Source organism: Phyllostomus hastatus, unplaced genomic scaffold (assembly GCF_019186645.2).
Source record: "Phyllostomus hastatus isolate PE091 unplaced genomic scaffold, TTU_PhHast_1.1 phas_contig_34, whole genome shotgun sequence".
NCBI lineage: Eukaryota > Metazoa > Chordata > Mammalia > Chiroptera > Phyllostomidae > Phyllostomus > Phyllostomus hastatus.
Genome location: NW_025333857.1, coordinates 12,923,938 through 12,947,831, shown reverse-complemented (window position 1 = coordinate 12,947,831; position 23,894 = coordinate 12,923,938). Strand labels below are relative to the sequence as shown.

At 38.1% G+C, this 23,894-nt stretch overlaps 1 protein-coding gene across 2 annotated transcripts in view; it reads left to right on the top strand.

The window, feature by feature from the left end:
* ADAMTSL1 (ADAMTS like 1) overlaps nt 1–23,894 on the top strand; it is a 924,426-nt gene that overhangs the window by 686,548 nt on the left and 213,984 nt on the right. For both annotated transcript variants that reach the window (XM_045840784.1, XM_045840785.1), the window contains 4 exons: nt 4,706–4,756; nt 9,576–9,780; nt 10,849–10,996; nt 13,634–13,718. In XM_045840784.1, the coding sequence (XP_045696740.1) occupies nt 4,706–4,756; nt 9,576–9,780; nt 10,849–10,996; nt 13,634–13,718 (489 nt within the window). The remainder of the gene's footprint in view (nt 1–4,705; nt 4,757–9,575; nt 9,781–10,848; nt 10,997–13,633; nt 13,719–23,894) is intronic.

Sequence of the window (23,894 nt, the reverse complement as noted above, 5' to 3'; positions counted from 1 at the left end):
TAGATGTTGAGAAGGAAAATAAGGGCAGGCTTAGAGGAGGGAGCACTTGACTAAGAAGTTTCATTGGGTATTATAGAGCCACTGAAGACTTGTGAGTTGGGAAGTAAGGCATCAGTTGCTATCATAGCAAAGAGCAGCCTATACTGGAGGAGGCCAGGCCTGCAGGCAGGGAGACCTGTTGGGAGGTGGCTGCACAAGGGACCAAACTCAGGTCACAAGGAGCAGTACTTGGCAGACACTGCAGCTGGAAGAACCAAGTGCCTCTAGAGAACACAGGGAAGAGAAAGAGCCAAGATGTCCCATGGTATCTACCTTGTGGATGGGAGGATGGCAGTGCTCTGAACAGTAAAACTGATCACAGGAGAAGAGCACTTTGCAGAGGGAGACAGTGGGCTGTCTGGAGGCTCTGAGCTTGACAGACCTGGAGCACATCCAGCTGCCAGGAAGTTGGAAATGAGGCTCTGCAGCCCCGGAGAAAAGGCAAGTGGTCCTGAGAAATCACTAAAAGGGACAGCTGAAACCAGGAAAGGGAGTGTCTATGGTTCATTCCCAGCATAAAAAGAACCCCACAAATTAGGCATCCTTATAGTTAGTTATAGTGGGATTTTTCTTGAAGAGAGAGATTTATCGCTGTATGTAAATTGCATAGCTGAGTGGTATCAGCCTACACAGGGCTTGACTTTTAAAGTTGGGGATATTGTTCTAAAGTAGCTTCTGAGATGATTTTAGGACAAAGACTCAATAATCTTTAAGCAACACATAGAAGTTGAGGTGACAGACTCTTTTATATTTAATATTTCCAAACATCTCTATTTTATACTCTATGAGTTGAATTTCAATTTTATTTGAATATTCTAATTCCTGTGACTGTGCACTATCCAAAAGTTAGAAAACAGAAATACTTTTTAAAAGAAGAGAAAACCACCAATAATTTAAAAACCAGGAAGTAACCACTGTTTTTGGCCTTTTCCCAACATATCTGTCTATACATGTGTGTGATACACACACATACACACATATAGACTTGATGAAAAGTGTACGGAGAGTATATGAACACACGATGGACTATGTGCATTCTATTTTATATTGAATTTTTTTAAGTTGACATTACGTTTGAACATTTTCCTTGTCTTTAAAAATGGTTCAAAAGGCTTCAGGTTTATGTGCTACCTAATATTTCATTACATGAGCCCCTGAGAACTGAAGTGCTCTCCTGCCACTGGGCAGTTCAGCAAGCTGTGCGCCGGGAGTGGATCCAGTATGGTATCTTTCACCCACTGACACCGCATGAGTCAAAGAATGGCCATTCATCGTTTTCTCTTCTTCCCTGACATCGGAAACTGAAAAGGAGTCGGTTTGCTCCCCAGTGTAAAAAGTGTATGAGTAGTCAGAGCAGTCAAGGCAACGGAGGGGCAGTTTTAGCTCCAAACCACTGTTTCTTATGTCTTCCCTTTGTAACTTCTTTTTAAATCATTTTTGCCTCATTCACCACTCCCCACACAGTTAGGCACATGTAAGAATACACATATGTGCATACATATACAAATCAAGGATTAAACATGGGAAGAACTTCTTAAAGTCCCTGAATAACATTCTTTTTTATCCCACTTCACTGGGTACACTTTGCCTAAGATAAAAGTCCAGTGTCTTAAAGGCAGGCAATAGAAGGTTAAGTTTGGGCAACATTGCCTGGCCCTCTGTGACAGTATGGTGAAAGGCCAGGGTCACGGCATGAACCCCAGGAGAGAGCAGAACCCATGCACAAGAATATGCATGAATAGGACTGGACAGAGCACCATTGTTTTGATATCTTTCTGTTTTTACAGGTGCCATGGAGTCACTTTATGAGTCTTCACTATGACCCATGCCATAGAAAGACAAATATAGCTATAGTTTTGCTGAACCCAGGTTTAAAGCTCCTTGTTTAAACAAAAATGTAATTTCTAAATCAGTTGAAAGCAAAGCCCAACATCTTGAATTGTATACATTCCCCTTTTTATTCCCTTTTCTTTTCTAGCCTGTCTCCTTCGGTATGACTGCTTCCATTTTAAATATCATCAGCTGATAAATCAGTTGGCAAAGATCTGCAACAATTCATGCTAATATTGAAAATGACAAATTATAGCTATAAATTTTTTCAGAAGAGAAGGCAACGATATGCATTTCTACATTTCAAAGCTGATGTAGGCATACTAGGGTTAGCTAAAACATAACTGCAAAGTCAATTTAATTTATTTCCTAATTAACTACTAGCAGACTATACCCCAAGTTATTAGAAGAACTTTGAAAGGTTGGAATTCATTAAAATACAGTTCTTTTAGAAAGAAAATTTCTTTAATTATTGGATGTGAGAATTGTTTATAAAGACATCACATGATTCTGATAGCAGACAGGATTAGCATTTCACATCTGATTTCTTGTCTATTAGAAGGTAGAAAACAACAGGAAATTTCTCTAACTTGGAAACAGGGGAAGAAATGTTTAATTTCGGTATTCACTCCATTCTTGTCTTAAAGCTGTGAGATTTTTAGCTTCCTCAAAAGGCAACAGTTAGTCTCATGAACACTGTTACTTAAGGGTCATACACATACACACAGCATAAAAATTGAGTCATACAAATGAGTATAAAAACTTTTTATTTATACATAGAAAATGTAGTCATGTGAGATAAATAAGTAAATTAGTACCCAAGTAGTTGTCCCTGCTGGGAACAGAAATCTATAGTCATAGTTTTGTTTTTCAACTTAATTTCTCTCTAGTACCTCCTTGCCTTTCAGTAATTTCTTTAGAAATTACCTTCTTTTCTTTTATTCTCACCCAAAGACATGCTCAATGATTTCAGAAAGAAGGGGAGGGAGAGTGAGAGAGAGAGAAACATCAATATGAGAGAAAAATCAATCAGCTGCCTCTCCTGTGCACCCTGACAGGGGACCAAACAAGCAACCTAGACATGTGCCCTGACTGGGAATCAAACCCCTGACCTTTTGGTTTATGGGATGACACTTTAACCAACTGAGCCATACCAGCCAGGGCAGGAACTACCCTCTTTATCTCTCCCTTTTCTCCTATGATCTCCATGTCCTCACGATTGCCACTTAGTGCTATTTTTTTTTCTGATCCACAGTATAGCCAGTTCATTTTTTCTATCCACAAGCTTAGGTTTATTAGCTATATATATTTTAAAAAAACATACTATATCAGCCCTGACCAGTGTGGCTCAGTTGGTTAGGCGTCATCCTGCAAGGCCAGCTGGATTCCCAGTCAGGACACATGCCTGGGTTGTGGGCTCGGTGCCTAGTCAGGGCAGCATGCGAGTGGCAACTGATCAATGTTTTCATCTCCTAGTGATGTTTCTCTCCTTCTCTTTCTCCCTCCCTTCCCCTCTCTCTAAAAATAAATAAAATTTAAAAATACTACATCATTCTATATCAGAGGATGAGATCAAAACAAAAGTTTTCTTTATTTAATATAAATATAAACATTTATATTAGATATAGATGTACATGCCTAGATATATACTTATCCATCCAGGAACATGTACAGAATACATGAGTTCCTTCAGGATTCAGAAGAGAGACTTGCTGTCATTTGCCATTTGCACACTAAGCACCTGCTGCTCCCCTGATACCATGGTCTGTCCAAGGGGAACAACTGTGTATCAAACTGTCACCCATTCTTGATGGAGGGTCTGTTGTACTATCCTCTTCATCTAAGCCCCATGAGTCTTCCACAAGCCAGGAGACTCAGGAATAAGAAAGTCTTGCCAACTGGAGACTTTAGTTGAATTCAGTGAGGTAGGCTACTGTAGTTCCTTGGAGTCCTGAAGGCCTCTGCTGCCTTCCACACAACCTATGAAATCATTTCTTGTGAACCCATTATCCATGCAACCTATCATGTCATTTCTGATTGCTTCTTTAGTTTTGATCTCTAAATAGTACAGGTTTCCCAGGGTACTGGGTATACCAACAACAGTCACGACAATCACAACCACCCCTATAATAGCAGTTAACACCATGTCACATTGTATAGACCACAAAAAAGAGCTTTAATACTTGTCTCATTGTAACTGTCCTACCTTTACTTTGGTGGGGATCTTGCTTTTGTGGATAGTTGCCTACTATATTCACCAGTTCCCCTTCCCTTTATAAAGTAATCAAGTGGCTGCTTTCCAGATATTATTAAAATCTTTAGATCTGCCAAGAGATGAAACCTATTTGCTAGGTTATGTAGCACATTATATAGCATTGTCAATTCCCAGGTACATGCATTTATATATAGCTCTCTCTTTCATCAGAAGGGATACAGTAACTATAATTGCTTGGTGAGCATCTGGAAGTAACATTAATAATGATGATAATAATGACCTCATAGGATGTATAATTTGGGGGATTAAAGAACATTTACAAGCTTATTTTATCATAGTTAATGATGAGGTGCCAAGTTTTCTTGCCATCACCCTTTCCAATGGTATTTCCTGTTTGGATCAGAGAACTAATTACAGTAAATGATGCCCTTTCAAAGAACTTGCCCCATCCTAAACCATATGCTAGCATAAAGATGTTGAACTGTTTTTGTGTTGTATTCGGAGATAATTTATTAATGTTGTTTTGCATTTGTCTGAAAAATGTGTATAATGTAATTATTTAGTGTTTATTTTATTGTGTGTACCTTCTACTCAGAGGGTTGGCATTATTGTTCCTAACAGTGACGGATACAAGCAGATCATGCCTTATGACCTCTACCATCCCCTTCCTCGGTACGTAAATCAATCATCCTGATGCTAGAAGTAGTCAATCAGTCTTTTGCTTCTTTTGTATGTGCATAGAGATTTTGTGTTTTTCTGTAAAATTTTTTCTGTAAAAATAAGACAGTAGATAGTGTATTTTGCAGTCTACCCTAAGCTCTGCTTTTGAATAATACTGGCCTGCTCAGACTGGAAGCTTGTCATTCAAAAACCATTTTAAGATTGGATCATATTACATTAGAGTGGATGCAGCAATTCATTCTGATTAGATACAGTGTATGGGTTTATGTTATGTCTTTCTTCCACTCTCTTTGTCCTTTTCTATGTTTCCTCTGCAATTGGACCCTAGTCATTAAAGCACAATTGGTAACTGTTAAACAAACACTGCCTGAAGTATTATCGCAATACCATAAATGTGGAATTCCAGATGTGCTATTACTCTGAATAGGGCCTTGAGATATTCTCCTTTTGTTCCAAAGAAATTTAAGTACAAAAAGGCAATTTTTTATATCCTTATTGTTCAAAACATTTGGGGGAACTTTTTCCAAAACATTTTAAGATTCCATATTGCATTGCTTTTTTTTAAAGTACAGTATTCTTTAAAACTAGAAAAAATGATGAAAGTTCTTTTAAGATAACTTTGTTCTCTTTATTAATATATTTATAAGAAGTCTGGAGAAGCTGGAAAATATGCTAGCCACTGAAAGTGTTGTCAGCCACACTGGAAACAGCTCCCCAGAAAGCAGAAATTAGAATTGGGTCTGAAACAACCACTGTGCCCAGGGACACCTTTGCTCTATTCTCTGGACTCACTAGGACTTCAGGGAGTCAGCTGCTATTTAGAGCCTGGGGTTTAAATCAGATCGCAAACATAGTAGTTGAAAATAATCCACAATAGCTTGCTCATCCTCAAACTAAACAAAGCTCAGAAAGTAATTTTATTCTAAACTATGAAGTAAAGCAAAATTTAATTGAAAATCTCAATACTTGATGAATTGGAATCCAAATACAGGCATTGAGGTCATGTAGTTCAGCTTCCCAGTGATGCTTCATTCTCCCATTCCTTCCCCCCAAATCACACCCATACATATGCACACATATGTGTTCATACAAATGTGCATATATGTATATTTAATGTGCATGTGTTCACACATGTATGTACACACATATAGATATTTTTATAATGTGTATACAAGTACACTAGAGCAAGTTTTCATTCCATCTCTGCTTAAATGCCTCTAGTGACTGACAGGGAACTCGCTCTTCACCATTCTAATGGTAGGTGTAGAGAGGGGCCTTTATACTATACACAGTTGTTTGTTTGTTATTTGTTTTTAAGTTCTTCCACTGAAGGTTGACCTCAGTAGTCAGCGCTCTCCCACTTTCCTATAACTATATTGATAATGGTAAGTGACTGTAGAATGCTACTGATGTATCATTTTGCTGGTGTGATCCAGAACCAAATTTACATAGTAAACTCTTCTTGAAAAAATAGTGGAACGAAAATATAAAAAGATAATTTAACTGAACTTCATTTGATTTCAATTTCTGTATCTACAAAATAAGTATCAAGATAAAGGCAAAGTTGGGTGTCAGGGTGGGCAACATCAAGGTTATGTTCTTCCTGTAATGGCACTTTTAAACTTCTGGAATATCTATGATGTCTTTTGTTCATATTTTTGTCGTATATATAACTAATGCCTGTCTTAGCTTAAACTTGATTTCCTCTGCACTTGGCTTTCCCCCAAATGCCTGGAGTCAGTGTTCCCAACAACAGATTGAAACAGGCCTCCTTCTTGTCCGTTTGCACCTGTCCTGTGCACACACTGGCCTAGCTACACATTACAGTGAGAAAGGATAACTAGCAAATAGCTATATATTTCTCACTCCTTACACTTCTGTTACTGAACTAATTCTAAGATTATTCTGCTTTACAGATAAAGACTCAGTAAATGGAAGCGACTTCAACACTTTTTTTAAAAGATTTTATTTATTTATTTTTAGGGAGAGGGGAAGGGAGGGAGAAAGAAAGAGAGAGAAGCATCCATGTGTGGTTGCCTCTTGCGTGTCCCTTACTGGGGACCTGGCCTGCAACCCAGACCTGACTGGGAATCAAACCAGTGACTTTTGGGTTCACAAGCTGGCACTCAATCCACTGAGGCACACCAGCCAGGGCAAATGTGTTTTTATTTTATAAGAAGAATTGAGGCTCAAAAATGGTTCTCAAATGGCAGCTACTGCTGATCAAAGCAGAAAGCCTTAGTTATTGAAATTATTTAAACAAGCTTAAGACCAGAGTATGGATACAAAACACAATTAATGGATTTTTAAATTGTTTTTTTCTTTCCGTTTTAACTGTAACATTTATCTGAACATAATATAAGAATGTAATCTGATAAGTTATCTTTAATTCATAATTAATACATGCAGCTTTTCCACATCATTCTTAATTTTGAGAATTTCTTTTTTAATAATTTTTAGCATTTTTATCCTCACCTAAGGATATATTTATTGATTTTTTTATAGAGAGAGAAAGGGCAAGAGAGAGAGAAACATCAATGTGAGAAAGAAACATCAATCATTGCCTCCCTTATGTACCCTGACTGGGGACTGAACCCACAACCTGTATATGTGCCCAAGCCAGAAATCAAACCCACAACCTTTTGGTATATGGAATGATGCTCCAACAAACAGAGCCACCTGGCCAGGGCAAGAATTTCTTAAACTAAATTCACTGTATGTTTAAAAATTAAAAGCCAAAGGAGTTAAAATATATGATATATGAACTCATTTCTTATTTTTCTAGGAAAAGGTTCTTAGATATGTTTTTTTAAAAAAATCCAAGCACTTACCTGATCCCTGTATAAGGATATCCTAACTGATGCCCTCTCTCATCTTTCGTTATACTTTCCGTAAAGCTCCCAGGCATGTTTTGCTTTGAACGTCCTCAGAACCCTATTATTATGCAAGGATTCATGTGACAATTTTTCACATACAGAATCAGTTGTGTGCTGCTACCATACTATAAATTCTTCAAATAATATTAGCATCATTTGTCTTTCTGTGATTGCTGACATGAAAAAGCATACTTATTACTGTTTATGAAATTACACCATGTGTCAGGCCCAAGAGTTAGACAAAAATTAATCACTCTGTCTTTGGAAGGGTCAACTTTAGGGATGTTAAAGTACCAATTAAAAAATGTGCTCTTTTTATGGCATCTTAATGTTCTAAGAGATTAAAGTACATTCAGAAACATATTCCCACTTCACTGTCAGGTCAAATCCAAGGCAAGTATGTATTTACATATTCAGCCCAGTTTCGGTCTGAATTAGACCTGTTTTCCACCTCCAGAGGGAAGCTCTCCAGAGGTTTGTGAAGACAAATGAGAATCAATTTTACCTTTCTGGAAGAGAAACACTCTACAGAGCTGCTTCGTTCTCTTGAAAGGGGTCAGAAAGTTTCCTAAGGGCTAAACAGAGGGCCTCAGTCTCCCCATAATAATGTTTTCTTTTGTGTCTCCTGGGGAAATATGCATAGGAAAACATTGTGTTTGGCAACAAGTTTAGGTTGTTGGCAGTGGAGATAACAGTTGTTGCCTAGACTGAAGCAATACAAAGAAAGTGTGGAGGAAAATTCTCAAACTGTGAAGCACACATTATACAGTCTCGTGCACAAGACAAGTTGGGATCCCAATGTACACAAAACCCTACTTACGAAAGAATTACTGTCTCCATGGTACACTTGTGCAATATTTTTAAATTTAACTCCTCAAGTGCATCGACTTGGTGATACTTTTTCTGTCATTAAAATGATTCCTCCTAATTCTAAGAGAAATCTTAAACTTCCTCAGCAATCCTCATCTACAAACAGAATATATGCAAGAAGGACAAGCTCATTTCCAATGTTTCTATTTTATAAAACTCTACATTCACTAAATCTGTGGGAGGAGAGAAAAGAGTTGGGCAAAGATACCTCTGTGCATCTACTCCCAAATGCTTCAGAGCTATGTAGAGATCTGAAAAAATCAATGGGATTCCCTTAAATGTTATTAATAATATTGTTATTTTCTCCCTTAGCTGTATTTCTGGATTCCAATGCCATTAGCCTTCCAACCAAAATCAAACTTCTTCACAATTCCAGGAGTTCTTTACTGAGGGAATATTAACCGACAATCTCCCTCAACATTAGGGAACAAGTGGGTAATGTCTGTATTAACATGTTTGTTCCTTAGTGGAACAATGGCATGGTTTGAGCTGCAGAATTGTGCTGAATCCACGTAGTCCCAAAGCTGATGACTGTAGAAGCAAAAGTATCCAGAAACTAAGTAATAAAGTATTGCATTGAGAATACAAAGTATCAGCCCAGGTGCAAACTATTAGTGTTAACTGACTAACCAATTTTAGTCTTGACATAATATTTAATGGTTTCATAAAAAGTATATGTATAATATTATATATACAGAATATATATTTATAAAACATAATATATACACACACAAAGCATGTATATTAAAACTAGAGGAGAAGGGACTAAACAGCCTTCTTTTGAGTAAGTTAGAGACAGCAACAGAGATCTTTGTGGACAGCTCTCAAAACAGTAATTTCTTATATTTGTGCAGAGCTTCAAGGTTTCCAGAGCACTTTTGCCAATGCTGACTCCTTCTCTCTTACTCGTCAGGTTTCAGGCAATAGATGATGTTTAGCTCTCTGAACACCAGCCTCTCAGAACCTGGTGGCCCCAGTAGGCACTGGGAAGGGGTTGGTTTGGAAAGGTCGCTAAGGACGTTTGGCAACATGCATGTCTGCCCTAACTCCCCTTGCTTCTGTAGGTGGGATGCCACCCCATGGACTGCGTGCTCCTCCTCGTGTGGGGGGGGCATCCAGAGCCGGTCAGTTTCCTGTGTGGAGGAGGACATCCAGGGGCATGTCACCTCCGTGGAAGAGTGGAAATGCATGTATACACCAAAGATGCCCATCATGCAGCCCTGCAACATTTTTGACTGCCCTAAATGGCTGGCGCAGGAGTGGTCTCCGGTAACTGTGCTGTCTTCCCTTGTTCCTGAGGACAATAAGTCCACTCTTTCCTCTCATCATCACACCCCCACCAGCTATCCTGTGCCGCTCCCTGCTTCTCCTCTTGAGGTGCCTAGATGTCTACCAGTTTAGCTCCTGGAGTAGATGTGTCCCACAGCCAGCATGGCCAAACGTCTGAGTAAACCTACATCCACATCTTGCTCCAGGCTTCTTCAAGAAGCCTTTAGCACCCCCACATCCCCTCAAGCACAAGGGGAGGCCCATGTCTGTCAGGAGTAGTTGAGACCAAATGACTAATCCTGAATCTGTGAAAGGTGCTCTGGTGATAGAGCTCACTAAACCAAAAGTTTGGTTTCGTTTTTTATTCCTGATTCTTTCTCTATATCCAAAATGGGTCTGAGTGGATTAAAATTAAACCTATGTGTATTGTTCACAGAAAAAGCAAGATGCAGTGAAACCACAAAGTAATTAAAAAGGGATGAGTAAAATAACTAAAACTAATACATTCTAGATGTTAGGGGAGCTGCTATAGCAGCTTAAACAAAAAATGATTTTGATTTCAGATTTCCTGCCTGCCAGTGCAAAAAGTTTTGAAATAGCAAAGGAGATAGGCAGGTGAGAAGATAAAATATTGTGTCCTCAGCCACAGAGATGGCAAGAGAATTTTCACTTTAGCTGTATGGCTATCTGGCAGCAGCAATCACTAGCAATGTGACTTAATATTAAAATGTAGTGTTGGTCGTCAAAATTGAGTACACTCTCCAGTTTCATTTCATTTCATTTCCTCTTTTTGCTGCTTGGTTTGGAACTTTGCACATAATGGGTGCTAAAGAAACACTGATTTGTGTAATCCAAAACTGAGAAATCAGAAGTGATTTAATTTTCAGCCAGCTGCACCCTAAATAGACAAGTAGAATAAAGATCCCATGACAGGTAAGATGTGGTATAAATCCATCAGGAGTCCTTTTATGTAAAAGACCCCCTTGAAGAAAAGTCTCAGGCAGGAAATGAAGAAGAGCAAACAAAGCTTTGCCTGTGAGCTTCCTTTCTCTTGCGTTCCCCTTCCAGTGCACAGTGACATGTGGCCAGGGCCTCAGGTATCGTGTGGTTCTCTGCATCAACCATCGAGGAATGCACACGGGAGGCTGCAGCCCCAAAACCAAGCCCCACATAAAAGAGGAATGCATCGTACCCACCCCCTGCTATAAGCCTAAAGGTAACTCGGAAGGTGCTCTATTATCAGGCTTTTTATTATGTGTACTCGGGTGCTGTTTTAACTCCTTAGAAAAATTTTAAGTATCCCACATGTTCATAGTAATTTTTCTTTGTAGCTTAGACTCTATAAAATGGACTTAACTTTGCTTTAAATCTTTCAAACAGGTTTGCTTGCAAATTGTTATAAAGCGCTACATATGTATATGATGCTCTCCTGATTTATAAAGTTGTTTGAAGACTGTTGCTGAAAAACATCAGATATATCTGCATGAAAGGAGATATTACAGAGATACTGTAGAAGTATTGAATATATGTGTGATTTACTATCCACATTTCTTGCTACTAAAAACAATGCAGTAACTCCAAAAGTGTCTGCTCCGCTAAATATGAAATACATTGGGAAGCCTCCTACCTCAAACTGTTGAACCAGAAAGCTGTTGCTGCTTTTACTGAAAATTAGAACAATATTATGAGACTGGATTCCAGAAGCACAATTTGAAATGAAGCATTGAAGTAAATTAGAATTTAATAGATACTGCAAATATTTTTTTAAGATTTTATTTATTTATTTTTAGAGGGGGAAGGGAAGGAGAGAGAGAAAGAGAGAGAGAGAAACATCAATGTGCAGTTGCTGGGGGTCATGGCCTGCAACCCAGGCATGTACCCTGACTGGGAATCGAACCTGCGACACTTTGGTTCACAGCCCGAGCTCAATCCACTGAGCTACACCAGCCGGGGCGCAAATAATTTTTTTAAATAGACTTTAGAAAAGTTCTAATTAGTGAGCAAGATTTATTTTAATTATGCTGGGTGTCTCAGATTAGCATAAATACTAACCCCATTTCTCTGCTAATATTGTTAGAGTCTATGTCAATGAAATAGAAAGTCCCAAAGTTACAAACCATTCAGAAGTACTTTTATTACAAGCCTCCTCCTAGTTTTAATATTCACTATGATTCCTATTGGCTTCTTAACTTATTTTCTTAAGCAATTAAATTTCTCCCAAAATCAGCCACAATATAGCTCTTTATTATACTGTAGTGTGCCCTTGGTGAAAGTGAATGGCATTTTGAAATCTAAATTAATGATGTAAAAAAAAAGGGCATACCAGAAATCCTGGTTAATTTTAATGTGTTATATATCTCTCTAGTCCTCACTTTCGTCCTCTGTAAAATGAGAATAATAACAGTAACTCCCTCAGAGATCATGTAGAGATTAAATGAGATATAATGCAAATATACTGCCTAGCATATAATAAGTTTTCCACAAAATTCATCTGGACTATCATTAGCATCCTCAAATATGGGAGGAAGTGGCCACTGGTATATCTGACAGGATTCCATTCAGACAGTCAAGTATTATAGGCCTACTCTCAGTGCCAAGCTAAGCACTTTGCTACTGAAAGACAGAGATGGCTTGTGCTGTCAGCAGTGGTGCCATTGAGTCGAGGAATTGGGAGAGGTAGACTAGTTCTAAGAGGGCATCTGTGGGTGCCATATTGCCGTGTCTAAATGTTAGTGAATCTTTTTGACTTTGGCAGTTTTATATTTCACACTCGCTGTGTTTGCTGACTATAAACAATTGCTGCACATAGAAGACATAAGTGATGCCCCTAACTTAAAATGGTCAAGTATTCATTAGTTCTGTCTTTATCAAACCACTTCAGGAGAAAAAAAAGCAGTTTGTGGTTAACTATCAAAAGTAAAATCTGGATTTTCACAACCAAGTAGTGAGTCTGGCTCTACTTAAACATCATGAAAATGCCATATAATCCTATGGTGTACGCATACATAGATATATCTCTTTCATCTCTGCAATTATATGTTATAAAATGGTGATAGAGCTTCACTAGCTTATACTATAAAGCAAATATGCCTGCAAATGACCCTAATAAAATATGTCAGAATGGAAATCTTGGCAGTTAGTTCTGTAGGAGCAGTTGTAATCTACCTCTTTCTTTTTCTCCCCCAGAATTTTTTTCCCAGGAAGTAGTTAGGAAGCTTGTTCTGAATCGTTTGGCCAAAGCTACATAAATAGGTGAAACAAGTCAAATTATGGGTTATGGACCTTTAGTTGCTCATATTCCAATTGTCAGTGAGACTTGGGGTGGTATAGTGAGTGAACCAGATATCTAAAGCAATGTTTTGTAAATATCAGAGTGGCAGGTTGCTTTGTTTTTGGCAATATGGCATAGATCACAGTCAGCCAAAAGTCAAAGGAAGATAAGTTGGAATTTATGAGAGTATCATAGTATAATTTATTGTATTTTGTGGTTGTTTTAAAAGGTGAACATTTCTCTATCTTTTTAACAGGAAATAGTGAAAAGGTACTTTGATGACATAGTGAGCTAGTGCTCCCAGAGTTATGGCTTTCGTAATAAAAAGACCTTTTCTTGCTCTTCAGCATAATAAAGGGGTAACCAGTATTATTAAACATGTTAAAATCTCATTCTTCATTTTCTTGATATAGTTACCATCAGAGGCAGAAATTTACCTAAAAACTTATTATTTGCAGTTATCAACATAGCTTACAGGTAGCACAGAATCAAGAACTGGTGAGGGTGTGGGGGGAGAATTTCCATGCAGTCCCAAATTGGTTCTAACTTCTTCTCTCTTATGTGCATGCATTTAATTCTCAGAGAAAATTCCAGTAGAGGCCAGGGGGCCACGATACAAACAAGCTCAAGAGCTGGAAGAAGGAGCTTCTGTGTCAGAGGAGCCCTCGTAAGTTTTAAAACCATGAGTTGTTTCACTTTTGAGGCTGACTGGTTTCAAGAAAGCAGCATCTCATTGGTTGTGGCTTTCATAGGTTCTGAACTAAGCACAGTCCTCTTACCAAGGGTAAAATGAGGCTTTGGGACTGTCACATTGGGGATTTAAAAGTTTCAAAGTGCTTTTCAAACATGACTGCTCTCCAAACACTTTTCAATTTTTAAGTAAGAAAATGAAGGTGCATGCCTACTCTGCTCTCCAGAAGCTGATTTCCTCTTTTCCAAGAGGCCAAAGGCGAGAAGGTTCAGGCTGCATCCGATGATGACATAGATTTGATGTAGAAGTCTGGGCACCTTTTCACACTCCTTATCTCTCAGCTTGGCAATACAGCCACTCACAAAAGTAAAAGAGTAAGTAAAAGGTATCTGAGGGCAAAATTTCCTACTGGAGTTGGTATCAGATAGATACCAGGTCTTTGCCTTACTTGATCACAGTCTCATACATGCTCAGTTTTATCAAGGCCATGAAATTTGTAACACCACTAGGCACAGATTTTCCAGATGCTTCATAAGAAGAAACAAACATAGATTAATTGACTGATTGATCAATAATTCTATGTTGATTCTACTGAAAAACACTGATAGGTGTCTCTGTTACATCATTTTTAAAAACCAGGGAATGCACTTATTGGTGAATTTTATTTATGAACAAAATAGTTTCTCTTATTTTCTAGATTAATTTATTTACTATCAGTACTAGACTCTGTGCTATGTGTTGGTGCATGTGACATGTGACCCACCCACCAGGAGCTCAAAACATAGTGTGTAAGATATGAAATGGTTTCCAAATTCAATCCATAGTTTAAATTTTGAGATATAAATTAACAATATAATCTATATCTTCAAAGGCAATTTATAATTTTCTCTGATTCACCCTGTTTGAATCTAAATGTTGTATGGTTTGCCAGAACACAAATCATGTCCCTGAGTCACACCATAATCAACAAGAATTGAAAAAGAAACCCAAAATACAGCAGAGTACAATGACCAAAGCTCATTTGTAAATAAATAGTATTCAATCACTTGGCTTCACAGAAAAAACAACTCGTACATTGAGTAACACATTTCATACTTACCAGTACAAGAAGCAAAACATAGATTATCTCTGGACTATAAAGTTACACCAGCTCCTTTTTCTACTTCTGTGAGAAAAGCCTTTAAGAAAAAATAACTAACCATTGCAGAACTTTGGATGAAAGGCAGTGGTTAAAGATCGCAGTGCCACGTTCACATGAATATATGAAGGCGTAAAACTTCTCTCCTGCCAGTACCTGGCTTGGCAGGCCTCTTTGCTGCTGAAGAGGGAGTAAGCATATCAGACGGGCATTAACTCATTCATCCACTAAGGTCCCAGTCAAGACACGGAAAGATGCCATGTAACTGGAGCCAGTTACTCTTTATATGTTTAAAACCTAATATGTATTATTTTACCTAAAGAAACTCTGCTCCCCCATACAGTACATTTTGTTGTTTGGTCTAAAACATAACCCTATTGTATTTTGACCAATGTTAAATAATACAACAAAGTTAAAATTAAAACATCTTACATCAACAAACGTCTTTCCCATTATTAGATGCCCCTCAAATGAAAGCTGTAAGTAGAGTTTAATGCTTCTGCAGGAACGTTACACAGACCATGGTCAACCATATTTTATAATGAGTGTTTTCCAGTAAAAGTCTGATTAAAGTACATTATGTTTAACTTTAATCTTAATAAAATTCCTAAAGTAGTTAAACACATACTTTCAGCCACTGGAACTATAGCCATATATTAGATTATTAAATTTTACTCTTGGTGTAATGGAATGGCCATCTTGGCATGATTAATCTGAACTGAAGTAGATTGTAATTGGAGCGCTGGTGCTGGGTAAAGGAAATGTATACTATTATGCTTAGAACAATTACCTTTATACCAAGATGAAATAAATGACAGCTTTAGAATAATGTAATGAAAGATATATGGTTTCCACATTTTAATATACTTTACATGTTTAGTGCACTGAACCCTAGCAAAGTCCTACATGTCATATTATATTTTTTATTGATTTTGAATTTAAAAAACATAATTTTGCATGGTCTTAATTCTTTCTTTTTTAAAACCACATAGACTAGTTTCTAAATGTACATAGGAACCTATAATTATTCTCCACAGTATAATGAAAAAATGATATACTGTCAGCAAGCCTTTTCCTCTCCCACCAGAGTGACTCACATTGCTTCGATTAAATGGTCATGTTTAGGAGCGGTGGCTGTCACTTCTGAACTGCTTCAGAGAAGCAGGGACAGTGGCCCAAAACTATTATCTCTCACTTTGGCTCCAGATAAGATGGAGAGTTGTCTAGTGAAGCAGAGAATATCATTTATTTCTTCCATTTAAAATAAAAACATTATCATTATCCTGTCTCATTAAATAAGATAGGAAATCAGGAGCTTAAAGTTTTTAGCATATGGAGATACTATTATTGAATATCAGAAATTTTTGGTAACCCCCAAATGAAAAAAATAACTGGTTAACACTCTGGCCAAAAATATATTGGAAAGCAACCACTGTAAGATATGTTTAGAAGAAAACCATGATATCAAAGACCAAAAACTGACCTGCCAAGAAATAACTAAAGCTTTTAGCACAGAAGTATGTACTGGTAGTATTGTTTCACTAAACTAAGTGCTATATAGAAGATACAAATACAGACATCATCTCCAAATGGCTGGAGCAAGTATTGAGATTGGGTCACCTTATGGTAATGTACTTAATACATTGAGATTCACCATATAAACCTGCAGCTTCATTCAGAAAGTCTTTTAGATACTGATTGCTTTTTTCTCAGCAACAAACTGGTTTATTTATGATTTATTTGATTTATGTGGTACCAAGGTAGGAATATAGTGATGAATATATCTTCTTGATATGAAAATTGATTTCCTAACCCACTTGTGGGACTCATACCCTCTAAACTGATTTTTTACTGGCAGCCATGGTTTGTCTTGATTCACGCACATGTTTTTACCAGGTTTTCCTGACACCCATCACCAAGAAGTGTTGAAGTAAGGGTTTTGTCTCTCTCCATTGAACAGAATCTAACCCAAACCAAGCAAGGCTAAGCAATGTGGGGCTTTAGCCAATAAAGTTGATTAAGCACAGACAATCTTCTAAATAAATAAAGTCAACTTGCTTCCAAGGATGTCGGTTGAGGAATCCATAGAAATCCCTACTATCCAGTTCACACAGAAAGAATTATGATTAGAGATATATTACTAAAAATAATCAGATTCTGGAGAGTTGCATTTTTCTGAAGGAAAGAGCGTGCCATGCTAGCACTAGGAAGAGGGAGATGCAAAATGAATAATGGAATTCTCTTCTGCTGTTATTTGATCTCTGTCTTTCTGGATTTGCCTCCAGCCCATGAGAGTTTTGTTAGGTTAGCATGAGTCCTTTAAATGCCAGAATGAGTCCAGTTGACTGCTCCCACTGACAAGTGTATGGGAGTTGCTTTCTAGGTATTTTTTAAACCCTCAAAATTTTATTTTTATTTGGTGTGAGGGATCAGAACTACAATATGGTAGAAGAATTTATTAATCAGTTAGATGCTAAAGAAATTATCAACCTGATTTCCAATCTCTTTTTTTCCTTACTTTCGGTCTTTGTTGAGATGTATGGGTAAATATCCTGACCACCTCAACAATATTATGAACACTTTGTCTGCTTAATTTCTTGAGCAGAGGTGATACTTTGGTAACCCCTAGGATATGTAAAGACAGCTTATTTATGATTGCTGTATAAGAAGTTAATAAACTGGTCTTCTCTGAAAGCCTGATCTAACTTGGAATAGAAAGGAAATTATTCATTTCCTTAATTCTTCAGGCCGCTAAAAGGCCACCCAATGCCCTAGAAAGTGTAATCTGTTAAGAAAGGTGAGCATAAAGGAAAGGCGTGACCTGCATACCCCAGATGCTCTGCCTCTCTCTTGCCAGACTTTCTGCTCTGCCAGTGAGGTCACCCAGGGAGAGGAAGGGAGAACTGAGACTCACTGGGCATCTAGGCTAGCAAGGTTCTTCCCAGATTTATTTCAGTTGCTGGGAGTTTTATGTGGATGGCTCTGAACAAGCAACAGGTGATTCCTTTGGGCACTGCATGACCAGCAGAGCCATTTTAACCAAGCATCCCTCCACCAAATCCTGGCACACAGGTGGGGAGCCTTAATGGTGGCACTCTCTCAAAGGTAGGATTGGGTGACCCTCTGTGCCTTGACCTTGCATTTAAGATATCTTGAGTTACCTTATTTGATTTTAAGTTAACAACCTTATTACAGGGTTAAGAAAACATTTTGTGCTTCGACACAATACTCGGGCCTTAGACATATTGCCATAAATAATGTTGGTGTAAACCGTTTCAAAAAGGAAGAAGGAGGACAAAAGCAAGCAGGCAGAAAGCAGCAGTAATATCTGGATGCCACATGGCATTAGCTTAGTGGTGGGGCTGATTCAGTAAGAGGCAAAGAGAAATTCCTGCCATGTATCTGTGTGAACAGAACCTACAAGGAATTAGGTACAGAAAGAAAAGCCAATACAAGTCACCACGGTGATCTGATAGCCATTAAATGCCTTGTTTACCTTGTTAGAAATAGTGTTTAGAGATATAATATTTAAGAATATGTTTACATGAGTTCATATCCATATCCAGTAAGTTGTCTGAGAATGTAGATGCCTTAACTAAGTGCTTGAGAATGTGGATTCATATTTTAAGAAAAAAAGTGGTTAGAAATGTTAATTATGTGACATGTTTTTCCCTCAAAGAATACTTAGGGAATCAAAGAACACTAATGGATCAGATCTAGTTTTGTTGTTTATATCCTCAACACAAGGTGCCTGAATTACATTCCCTTTGTGTATTTCAGGCCACAGGAAATAAAAGGAATATCTTGTGTGTATATGTATGTATGTATATGTATGTGTATGTGTATGTATATATATCTATATGTATTTCTTAAGACTCAAGAGTCATCTCACCTAAGATCGAGAAATTTAAACACTATTTGCAAATCATTAGATCAGTATAAAGGATGTTCAAGCAGAACAGGGTTGAGAGTTAGACTTACAAGATAAAAGCACACAAAAGCATTTTATTTGACTAGAGCTAAAGCCTCCCTCTGGCCAGGATGAATCAACCTTTATACCTGCAAATCATTGTGACCTCTCTTACTTTCAATTCCTTCCTTACTGGCCCTCCCCCATCTACTCATATCATTCCCATCCAGTATATTCCCTGCAACATTAGAATGCTTAGTATAAGTTCTCTGGCTGATAATGTGTTTTAGATGACTCAAGAGAGTCACTGGACCTGCTAATTGTTCACACCTCCTAATGAAAGAAGCCAAATTTGCTCTTATGTCACCTGCCTTCTGCCATGCTTTCTGCCAAGTGCAGATACTATAAAAATAAACCCAATAGTCCTTGTCCTCAAGAAACTGGAGTCCACTCTTACCCACAGAATGATAGGATTATGACTGAAGTGTTGAGTGTTGGGCAATTATCTACAGGTTGAACAAATGACCCAGTTGTTTTTAAGAAATACTATTTGATGTTTTGGTATGCACAGCATGATCATGTTATTGATTTTAAAAAGAATGTAGAAAAATTATTTATTGAATTTTCAAATTATCTTCATTACAATATGTCCTTCTGAGCTAAAATATCAGGATAGTTAAGCTAGAACATGGTAATTCACACATATGAGAAATAAGTGAGAGAAGAGTGTAATAAACACTGAAAGAGCTTAGGAGAGATATTAGTGTGAACTGATGTTCAGCAGATTGTGATAGAATTTATTTGAATGTGACTTTGGTTCCAAATCTGGCACTTGAGGAAAATTATTGGATCTTTTTACATAGTAAATGATAGGATATTTTGTATCAATATATGTACCTCAGTGATTCCTGCATATCTGTTGACCGTGGATACTTTCCTAAAATTTGAATTTTTTTTTCAGATACAGCCAGCCACCAACTCTGTGAGTTGGTGAGGGATGAGTCTGTATATTTGTGTGCTCAAACAAGGATACAGCCCCACCAGGATCAAAGTAACACAAAACTTAATCGTAGATCACACTTGCATGCAGAGCAGCAGTGAGCACAATGGTGAAAATGTGGGCCCCACTACCCATAGTCACTCACTCCTGCTGTCACCATACAATGCAATATGCAGATGATGTATTGTAGTATTGTATACTTCAAGCCTAATATCACCTCAAAAAATTTAATAAAAAATTTTAAAAGAGCTTATGTAATATATCTAAAAACATTCAGATATATAATAACTTTCTTCATAAATTATTTTATGAATAAATAAGTAATTTGCTTGAAAAAAGTGTGGGCTTCAGTGACACACTGCCTGGGCATTAGCCTCAAATCCCCCACTAACAACAGGGGATCCTGAGCAAGTCATTTAACCCTGTAGAGTGCAGTTTCTTCATTTGTGAAATGAGCATAATAATAGTGCCTTCATGATAGGCTTAGTGTGAGAATTAAGTGAATATATGTAAAATGTCTGGCATGCAGGAAGCTCTCTATATGTGTTAACTGTAGTTATGATTGAGCTCTTTCCAGCATCATCTTCTTAGAGAACTTTTAAGGTAGCAAAAATGTGTACTAATCACCAATTACAAATGATGAAGTTAAAGATGTACCTTCTTCACACATGTTGTATGTAATGGCATGTGAGAGAGAGGTACAATTGATTTAACCCAAAATTTATTTAGTGGTTCCCCAGCTAATACCACCACCCTGCTTTTCTTCTATACTTCTGAGGGTCTTTAAAGACCCACTTTTAAGTACCACACTTTGAATTTAGCCCATAGTTTCTTCTAAGGGACAAAGGTTAGTTGCCTTTATTAAAATAAAAATGGATCTTTAGGTAACTACAAACATTAATAAGGAAAGTTTAGAAAATGCTTGAGTGGAAAGGCATCCTCTCAACTCTGAGTTAAATATAGTTGATCCCCATAGATTGCTCCCAGCATGCACCAGGACAGAAAAATCAATCAAAAGCCCAAGAGAGCAGACAGAGCCATTTTTATGTAGTCATTAGAAAAGCCTTTAATGCAAACCAAGAAGTTCTAAATTTGTCAGCCCCTCCTACTGTCTCCACTTATTGCTCATTCTTTAGCTACTTTCAGAAAGCTAAATCTGAACTATTGCTCAGCTTAGCCCTAAAGAATGACAAAGACAAATTAATGGGATTCTTGTGTGCCAAAATAAAGTATGGACCCTGTCACCACCAATATATGTTACATCCATAAGGTCATTTTTAATGAACTGAACTTTTCATTGCAAAGCTTTGCCAAACTTGTTGAATTAACAGAAAGGACCCTTTACGAAATTGCAAAATAAACTAATTTCACTCCATGCCAAGAAGAAATCATTCATGAAAAGTATTGTTTATAATGTTTTAGAATTTTATCAAAGTCAGGGGAAATGATATGCCTTAAAAACTACATTATGGGTTTAGAAGATGGTGGTGGAGTAGGTGGACATTACCCTCACCTCCTCCCCAGACTAAACTGGAATTACAACTAAAATATGGAGCAATCAGCCTGCATAACCAACTGAAGCCTCGCTGAACAGAAGTCTTACAACCAAGGATTTATAGAAGAAGCCACATCAAGACTGGTAAGAAGGGCTGAGATGCAAAAAGGACTGGCCCTGCTCCCATAAGTGACAGCTGAGAATTTTGAGGGCTATGTCAACTACAAATATTCTCCCTGAGGAGCAAGAAGTCTCAACTCCACACTGGGATCCCCAGCCCAGAGCACCAGCACAGAGAAGAGGTGCCCACATAACATACGGCACTGAAAATCAGCAGGCGTTCTGTCTGCCAGAGAGAAACAGGCACCCTGTTAAAGGGCCAGTGTACAAAATTTCATTCACAGGCACTCACCCTGGGCTCTGACAAAGGCAGGGAGGGTAGAGTGGACTAGAGTTGTATAAGGAGAGACTGGGGTTTTTGACTCCAGGGAGAGACCTGAAGGGACAGCTACCCAGGTCCCTGTGCTGACTCCCTCTCCCACACCAGAGATACTATCTTTCTTGAGTAGAGCATTCCCCTCCTTACAGCATCAGCCTGGGAGAATGCAATAGCCCCACCTACAGCCTCTCTGTGCACCTGACCCTGGGAAGCTCACACCTCACTGAGGAGTCAGCTGCCTGGGCTCGAGGTGTATAAATCCAGGCAGACTAAGTGGGTGTCAGTGAGGTGTGTGGTTCTGGGGCAGGGGCAATCTACCCCCACTTTTCAGTGACCCTGACTATTGCCTATCCCTCACTGATGGTGCTCTAGCTAGCTCCGCCCTATAGATACATGGTGGCCCTGCCCAGTTGAGCTCAAGCCTTCCAGGAGGTCTGGAAAGAATCTGGGACAGACTGAGTTGTGTGGCTCTAGAACAGGGACATTTATCTCTCACACACCCAACTGATGCAGAGCCCTTCCTTAACACAGCCAAATGTTAGTCTGTTTGAGCCTGATAATCTCTGCTGGCCTCACCCTGACAACTCTCTGAGACCCCGTACCACCACAAAGTCTGCGAGTACCCTATGGGTTGCAGCTAGCTTTCATATACCCTGGGACTTTTGCTGAGTGGCAGTGAGTTTGAACCTGTATCAGTCTGGTGAACACCACTTGCCTATACCTGGTAACTCACTGAGAGCCTACCTCATGCAACTCTAGCATCACCAGGGACTCTTTCAGTGACTGAGCCTAAAAGGCAGTGGGCAAGCAGAGGCAGACTAAGGCAGATCTTGGGGTTCCTTGAACCTTTTGCTGACCTGCCCCCTGGCTCAGTGCTGATTAGGGATAGGGTGGAGGGGATGAAAGGGGAAAAAGTGGAACGACTGTAATAGCATAGACAATAAAATATGTTTTAAAAGAAAATGAATAAATTGAAGAGTTTCCCAGACAAGAGAAAACTGAAGGAATTCATTGCCACCAACCCAGTATTACAAGAAATGTTAAAGGGTCTTCTTTAAGGAGAAGAAAGAACAAAAATAGGAATATAGTTATAGAGAAAAAATGGCAACAAATGCGTACCTATCAATACTCACTTTAAATGTAAATGTCTTAAATACTCCAGTGAAAAGTCATTGAATAGCTGAATGGATAAGAAAACAAAACCCATATATATGCTGTCTACAAGAGACACAATATAGAACAAAGACACACATAGACATGCAAATGGAAAGGGGTGGGGGGAAAGCTAGGGTAGCAATACTTATATCAGAAAAAATAGACTTTAAAACAAAGGCTATAATAGCAAACAAAGAAGAACACTACATAATGATAAAGGGATCAATCCAGCAAGAGGATATAACCCTTGTCAACATCTATGCACCCAACATAGGAGCACTTAAATACATAAAGCAAATTTTGATGGACATAAATGGAGATAGCAACAGTAATACACAGTAGGGGATATTAATACCTTATTGACATCCATGGATCTTCTACACAGAAAATCAACCAGGAAACAGTGGGCTTAAGTGACACATAAAATCAGATCAATTTAGTTGATATCTTCAGAGCATTTCACCCCAAAGCAGCACATACACATTCTTTTCAAGTGCACATGGAATATTTTCTGGAATAGACAGACACATGTTAGAACACAGTCTCAATACATTTAAGAAGATGGAAATTACATCAGGCGTCTTTTCTGACTGTAATGGTATGAAACTAGAAATCAATCACAGGGAAAAAATAAAACTGAAAAACAAACACATGTAGGCTATATAACATATTACTAAACAATGAATAGGTTAACAATGAGAGCAAGAAAGAAATTAAAAGTTACCTTGAAACAAATGAAAATGACAACACACAACCCAAAATCTATTGGACACAATGGAAGCAGTCCTAAGAGGGAAATTCATAGCATTACAGGCCTAACTCAAGAAACAACAACAAAAAAATCAAATAAATAGTCTAACCTTACACTTAAAGGACCTAGAAAGGAAATAACAAACAAGGCCCAAAGTGAGTAGAAGAAAGGAAATAATAAAGATTATAGTAGAAATAAATGAAATAGACTCTTAAAAAACAATATAAAAGATCAGTGAAACCAAGAGCTGGTTCTTTGAAAAAA